The 8,196-nt window shown below is 35.5% G+C and overlaps 1 protein-coding gene across 1 annotated transcript; it reads left to right on the top strand.

Moving 5' to 3' along the window:
* Window positions 1–791: 791 nt before the first annotated feature.
* Window positions 792–7,092, top strand: LOC125312611. The gene is made up of 3 exons (XM_048271199.1): window positions 792–916; window positions 4,871–4,954; window positions 5,962–7,092. The coding sequence occupies exons 2-3, from the start codon at window positions 4,916–4,918 to the stop codon at window positions 6,640–6,642; spliced, it is 720 nt and encodes a 239-aa protein (XP_048127156.1). The 5' UTR covers window positions 792–916; window positions 4,871–4,915; the 3' UTR covers window positions 6,643–7,092.
* Window positions 7,093–8,196: the final 1,104 nt, after the last annotated feature.

The raw sequence follows: 8,196 nt of genomic DNA, 5'->3' as shown, positions 1-8,196 counted from the left end.
TGAAAAGAAGCATAAGTTGACACCAAAAAATGACTAACTTTCAGTTATTGTCAACAAATACCAAACTTGATAAAAGCATAGGTTGGTCAACAATGAACAGAACAATACGTCTTGAAGAGAATTGATAACTCGCCAAGAAAGTCATTAACAATATCCTGAAAATTATCGATGAGAGCCTTCATAAAAAGAGATTAGGAGTTAATTGACAAAATCAACTACAATAAGCAATCGATACAAAAACTAACTGCGAAGTGGTTATATTTATTGCCATTATTTTAGGATTTTTGAAATTTCTTGTGGATGATTGTTTTTGAATAACTTATTTGTAAATAATTGTTGAGTAGCGTAACTTTCGTAACTGTAGATAAGTTTAGGAAGTTATTTATTTGTATGAATTCAAAAAATATTGCTTGTAACAGTGTACTGCAAGCTATAAATACCCACGTTTAGTTTTATCTTTTCTTTCTCTGTATTTTTAAAGATCGAATCTTATGGATTTCTAGTCTAATAAGGAAATTGACTGTCTAATATCCTCATCTAAAAGCCCAATAGATTATAATTCTCAACTAACAAATTCCCTGCAAAAGATATCTTTCATAGAATAATTTGGATATTTTCCCTAAAGGGGGAGTTAGTAATTTATTGAAGTATTGTTGTTTTGTCACCTTTTTCTTATATGGCTCTATTGGTCTTTTCGTTCTCTCACCTACAGGGAGGGCCCTCTTCTCTCTATATATATAGGCGAGCCTTCGCCGTCTCTGCCGACGAAATCGAGACCCTAGTCTCGCTCTTCTTCCAAGGATCACCAAGCAATCCGCTCAGAGGTTCGCTGAGAAAAGACTTCCCATCAAGATCGATCTTTTCTATCATCATCATCATCAGTGACGAGGAGACTATCTGCAGAATCGCAAAACAGGTACGTCTTTCATTCAATTCTGACCATTTATTAGATGATTATAAGCCATATCTAACATAAGCATACAGAAGAACCGATCTGGAAAACATATCTAAAGAGCGTTCACCAGCCAATGTTTGGTTGACTAGTGGAGTTGCATAATTGGGATACAAGAATGAGATTTTTTAGAGTTAGATCCATTCAAAATCTAAATAAGAAAAGTTAATACCACAAAAATCTCAAACTGGTACAAATAATTTAATATCCATTGATTTCCGTTAAGTTTTACTTGAGCTTGATGATACATGGTAGTTGACAGGTATATCAATTTGGGGTTTTATACGGGCTTGATGTTTTTCGTGATATTAATGGAAACTGCATTTGTCATAATATTGGTCAAAAAATTAGTTTTGGATAAATTTATCCAGGTGTACCAGGTTGGGGTTTTATATGATCGAAAATTTAATTAGGCATGAATTTGTTGCTGGTATACCTGTTTTTTTTTTGGGGGGTTGGGTTTTGTAGTATCAAACCTAAAAAAGGTCATGTCATGATTAAATTAAGACTTAGAAATTTTCAATTTAGAAGTCTAAAAGTGGCAAGTTTTTTGCTGAGACTACTAATGCAACCTAAAGTGGATGAATAGGATGATTTGACAAGTTTGAATAACTCTAGTTAAACTTCGACGGATACTTGACACGCTTTAAGCAAATACTAATACTTTTATCAAACAAATAATGCGATGAATAAAGGGACCGGAAATAGTGCATAGAGATACATAGTGATTCAACTCATATAGAGACTATATTCGCTCGGCCATTCAAACGATCGCAAAAAAGGCTGTAATCCACTAGCAATCTCAAGAGGTTGGGTTTTGTAGTATCAAACCTAAAAAAGGTCATGTCATGATTAAATTAAGACTTAGAAATTTTCAATTTAGAAGTCTAAAAGTGGCAAGTTTTTTGCTGAGACTACTAATGCAACCTAAAGTGGATGAATAGGATGATTTGACAAGTTTGAATAACTCTAGTTAAACTTCGACGGATACTGACACGCTTTAAGCAAATACTAATACTTTTATCAAACAAATAATGCGATGAATAAAGGGACCGGAAATAGTGCATAGAGATACATAGTGATTCAACTCATATAGAGACTATATTCGCTCGGCCATTCAAACAATCGCAAAAAAGGCTGTAATCCACTAGCAATCTCAAGAGGTTGGGTTTTGTAGTATCAAACCTAAAAAAGGTCATGTCATGATTAAATTAAGACTTAGAAATTTTCAATTTAGAAGTCTAAAAGTGGCAAGTTTTTTGCTGAGACTACTAATGCAACCTAAAGTGGATGAATATGATGATTTGACAAGTTTGAATAACTCTAGTTAAACTTCGACGAATCTTGACACGTTTTAAGCAAATACTAATACTTTTATCAAACAAATAATGCGATGAATAAAGGGACCGGAAATAGTGCATAGAGATACATAGTGATTCAACTCATATAGAGACTATATTCGCTCGGCCATTCAAACAATCGCAAAAAAGGCTGTAATCCACTAGCAATCTCAAGAGGTTGGGTTTTGTAGTATCAAACCTAAAAAAGGTCATGTCATGATTAAATTAAGACTTAGAAATTTTCAATTTAGAAGTCTAAAAGTGGCAAGTTTTTTGCTGAGACTACTAATGCAACCTAAAGTGGATGAATATGATGATTTGACAAGTTTGAATAACTCTAGTTAAACTTCGACAGATACCGACACGGTTTAAGCAAATACTAATACTTTTATCAAACAAATAATGCGATGAATAAAGGGACCGGAAATAGTGCATAGAGATACATAGTGATTCAACTCATATAGAGACTATATTCGCTCGGCCATTCAAACAATCGCAAAAAAGGCTGTAATCCACTAGCAATCTCAAGAGGTTGGGTTTTGTAGTATCAAACCTAAAAAAGGTCATGTCATGATTAAATTAAGACTTAGAAATTTTCAATTTAGAAGTCTAAAAGTGGCAAGTTTTTTGCTGAGACTACTAATGCAACCTAAAGTGGATGAATATGATGATTTGACAAGTTTGAATAACTCTAGTTAAACTTCGACGTATACTCGACACGCTTTAAGCAAATACTAATACTTTTATCAAACAAATAATGCGATGAATAAAGGGACCGGAAATAGTGCATAGAGATACATAGTGATTCAACTCATATAGAGACTATATTCGCTCGGCCATTCAAACAGTCGCAAAAAAGGCTGTAATCCACTAGCAATCTCAAGAGGTTTTATATTTAGTACAAGGTGCCGCTTCTACTCAAAACTGATAGATCCCATTAATACACAAGCACCTCTAACGATACTATAATATCCTATTTCGTCAAATTACAGATAGAAGCGATCTTCGCAGTAAATACAATCCAAAAAACCATTGCTTCCATCAACAAGAACAGAACAAAGATGAGCACTTAAACCATCAGTCTAATTTTGTTCATTTACCCTCAACTATATTATTTCCCTTGGATTGAATTTATAGCTATTAAACCTCAAATTACTGCTTGGAAATTAAATGAAGAGCCATTGGTTCTCTCGTTAATAAAAACATAATATCTCTTTGTAGCTTTGACAGAGATAGTTTTCCAAAATAGACACTTCTACTTTTACTTAGAGCCTGTCATCTGTGTTGCCAATCTATTTACGTTTCACACTATAAATGACAGTTGACCTTTTGCTGCCTAGTCCTTCCAAGCGTACGAACTTTTCTAGTGCCACTTAGCTATTCACCTTCTACTCACGTCCATCTTAGTCACGGCAAACTCTTCATTCTATCATAATTGCTTATCTTCGACTGGGTCCATCTAAGTTTTATTGAACTCCCGTTTTATGATTTTTCACCTTCTATCAGGTCCATCTAGCTTATAGACATATCACACTAATACCTTGTTCACCTTTGGCAGAGGCAGAGCACTCCAACACTCTTCATAATATCATACCTGGTTATCTTCTATTCAAGTCCATCTAAGTTTTATCGAACTCCTCATTTTATGTTTATTCACCTTGTATTAGGTCCATCCAGGTTATAGACATATCGCACTATTACTTTGTTCACCTTTGGTAGAGGCAGAGCACTCAATCCTTTTAGATGGTCTTCTCTCGAACAATCCACGTATGAAAATGTGTATGGAGGCAGTATTTCCGCACACTCAATACACATGTTAGTATACTTAGAATGTTTTGTTATTTTTAAACATCGTAGCCATTTTTTATAACAGTTTCGACATGACAATAACACAGTCAAATCATGACACAAAATCAATGAGTACTGGGTTTGGCCGTTAGAGTAAACCTGTCATGTTAGGATACCTTTTATAATTCATTATTTAGAGCCACTTCGGTGCAAAATCAGCTTGGAGTGACATTGGTTCTGGGGTAAAATAGGGAATCAGACCGGTGAAACTAGGTTTCAAAATTGAGGAACAAGTTTCGTCGGGCAGGTTCCAGGTTCTATTGGAATAAGTGTTTGTGTTTGTGTTTATCTTGTTCTATATTTTCACGCGATCCTATAGTATTCCACGATATACAATGATGAGTGCAATCTAAAACCACTAATCTGAGCTTCCATTTTCAGTGGTATTCATAACTGAGACTTTTATTTTGTTAATATTTCATACTCTTCACGTGCCTAAATGTGAGTTATAATCAGTAAATTGTAGCAGTACATGTGCAATGTGTTATCAATCATAAAATTGTGGAACCAAACTCTGCAATAGTTTTAGAACTTATAATATCCATTTTCTGACATTTTGTACATAAACCTTAGTACCTCTAGTACCACGACGATGACTCAATTATATAAACTATAATGTCAAGTAGTCAACTGAACGATGTCCACTATACAATAGCATTAGTATTTACCACTTGAATTTTTGTGCTAAAACTTGCACTAATGTTTTCCACATTTCTCAAACGGATTGAAGTGTCGAACTCAACAACGCCCGATCAAGTTTTCCTTTGCTTCTAACATGTCTACTCTCCGCTGGACAGAACAACTACTACCCCAGGTATGTGTTTAATGACCTAGTTGTTGGCTTGATTATAATGTTGAAGCTTTGAATCTTAAGTTACCCCAATATATCCCGTCTTGTATTGTTTCCTTGGTAAAGATGATAAATGGTATCAATGCGGCCGTTTAATTGACGCCACATCAGAAAAACTTTAGATACCAAACAAAGATGACAATGACAGTGATTGGGCATTGGTAACGATGCACAATAGCAAGTAGCATTAGGCAGTGTAACTCAACGGGTGGCGATTGGTGGTTGAAGCATCAAACAGTGCTGATGATTGTAATGCTACTGACGACCAACCAAATCTGTTCATATCGTATAGGATAGTAGCATCAATTATAGCTATTTTCTATAACCACATATGTATTAGTAAATAATTCTGTAAGTAATAGTTATGTTACGTTACAAATTATCTATTATATACAATATACCATATGACTAAATTTGAATCATAGCTATAAATTAACTTCTAAATTGTAGAAAATTATTTGTCTATTAAATTGTAATATCCCCGATACCATGGGGTGTTACACTTGTGATTAGATATAAAAATGATAATTAAATAATCAAAATATTTACTTTAACATATTCATGTACTTAACTTTTAATTCTAGCCGTGAATAAATCATAAAATACAAATAACTCGTTGATATGATAAATTCTATCTAGGAAAACATATATGGGATACCGAACCCATTCATCATGATTAACTAGCAAAGTTTGATAACTATTGTTTCCCATCTAATTCTGATTTTGAGAATTTAAATGTTACTCCCACTTATCATATAGGTCATTCATGAAACTAAACAGTGCAATAGTTTGCTAAAAAAATTTGTTAAGCGACCAATCAGAGGCTGGGAGGAAATTTGCCTCTTAGATTGGAAACATGGCTATAATTATTTCCACATGTGGTTACTAATTGTTTACATTTTTATCCAGCTTAGACAGTTATTAAATCTTTTGGTAAAAGAGTTGAACGAATTTTTTCCATCCATCTTCAGAAGAAAAGAAAACTCGACCAATCCATAGAAAGTGGAAAGTCTTCAGTAGACCATGGACAGACACTAGAGAAAAACATTCACCACAATGTCAAGAAATTGGTTACAAATCTTCCCTGCGGAACCAATTTTACTGACATTATTAGTGACAGTTTGGATGAGCAAACTATCCCCAACTCATCCACTTCAACAACTGGTGTATCCACCAGCATAGAAGGCTATCAAGAAGAGCAATCTAACTCTTACTCTGCTCCATCAACTGTGGACCTTGTTTCTCCATCAGTTGTCATGGATGAATCAGTGCATGATGACTCAAGCTCAAACTCATGGAGTCAGCAAGAAATGGCTTCCAGAAATCAACTTCTGGAGGATCCCACAGATGAGGCAGATGGTTTGGACTTTTCAGATGCCGATGAGGAGTCTAGTGTAACGATCCGAAGGCGAGTGTTCTCTTTATTGTACTTAGACGACGAGTATCCTCCAAGACCCATGGTGCCAATCGGCCCCGGATTCCAGGCGGAAATCCCTGCATGGGGGGGCACGTGCACCAAAAACAATTACAATACTTCAGAAAGCACGGAATATACAGGCACCCGCGTTTGGCCTATCGAAGACGGAATCCATGAAACCCTACTTGTAAGCAATGGACAAGAAGGCACAAGCTTTGCCCTTGTAAGTCACTAGGATCAGCTAACTACTTCAAAAGTGATGCGGAAGCATTGGGCTCCATCGATCTGCTCTCAAGTTCAACTCAGGCCTCGCTGATTGATCTGGCTCAATCCTTATCCACGCATGAAAAAAGACCAATCTTGAGCACAACTTGATTCATTGGTGGGGCGGGAGTATACAACTCATCGGGACTACCCTTAAGTTCTGGTCTAATTTATTTGGCAAGCTCAACACAATCATTAAAGCCCAGAATGTGTTTGATCACAGCTTGCTTCGGTGGATTGAAAATGAAGTTATCGATGTGAAGACTGTCAGCCAAAGAGTCATCAATTAAGAAGTTATTAATTATTCCTTGCCGATTATGTTTTGAATTACCGATTCACCAGAATAAATGCCGATCTTTGAAGCGAATCAACAACATATCAATAGGAGGCTGTCTTGGATGGAGTCCTTTGCATTTGTTGAACTTCAAAGGTGTTTATTGAACTGCCCATGTTGATGGACAAAATTAGAGTCTTAGTTATTCTATGTTCAAGTGTTTTCAGTCCCAATCTTATGAGTATTAAATTATGTTTTAAGTTTTTAGAGTCAAAGTTCTAGTTACTAAGTGTTTTATTGCATGTTCTAGTTCCTAGGACTTTAATGTGTTCTCTAGTTTGGGTAGTTCTTGAGTCTTTATTGCTTTCTTCTATTTCCTATGTATTAGTCCCTCTATAAAAAGAGGCGAAATCTCGGTTGTAAGGCAGAAGTCTTTGATTGAATGAATGGGAATTCTTCTTCGTGAGTTGAATTGTTATCCCTCAATTTCTTTATCCTTGGACAGTGAATTACTCATTAGTGGTGAGTCAAAAGCCCTTTATCCTAACCTTTAGATCATGGTGGTCAGCTTCTATCCAATCCTAATCTTTATCCTTGGCTAGTGGTGCATCCTTTATGCCTTGGTGGTGATCATATTCTACAGTTCCTTTAGTACTTTACACACTTATCCCTAAAAACCTCTATATACCGTCCTTCTATATCCAAAACTTCATTCCATCATTACCGATTGCAAACTCATAACCCGTAGAAATCCTTATCGACGAAATCACTCACCCACGCACACTTCAAGTTGGTATCGGAACTCTAGGTTGAACTTATTTTGCGTGATACCTTCTCTTATCAATTTCATTTCAATAAAAAAAAACGGTTTATCAAGTTCAAAGAGGTTTTACTTTGGAGCAAGAATATAGTAAAAGGCCAGGCCATGCTATAGAGAAACTCCATCGACAAATGGAGTGAGTCCTCACTCCTCGATAAACGACAAAAAGGTGGCATGAGATATTTGGCTAAACCTTCAACTAAAGGTATTTTTTTTTTTAGGGTACTCTTTTTAATAGGGTTGCGACTACTTTCAAATAGAAGAAAGAAAAGAAAAAGGCCCCTGATTCTTTAAAAAGCTCCATAAAGAATCAAATAGTGAAGATAGCAAGTGCTTCAAGTGCTACGGTTATGGATGTCTACAAGTAGATTGCCCTAACCAGAAGGTTATCTCTATTGAAGAAATTAAGAAGATTAATTTGGAACTTCAAG

The sequence above is a fragment of the Rhodamnia argentea genome, chromosome 10 (genome assembly GCF_020921035.1).
Source record: "Rhodamnia argentea isolate NSW1041297 chromosome 10, ASM2092103v1, whole genome shotgun sequence".
Lineage (NCBI taxonomy): Eukaryota > Viridiplantae > Streptophyta > Magnoliopsida > Myrtales > Myrtaceae > Rhodamnia > Rhodamnia argentea.
The sequence above is the reverse complement of the archived record's forward strand: the minus strand, read 5'-3'. Positions and strand labels throughout refer to the sequence as shown.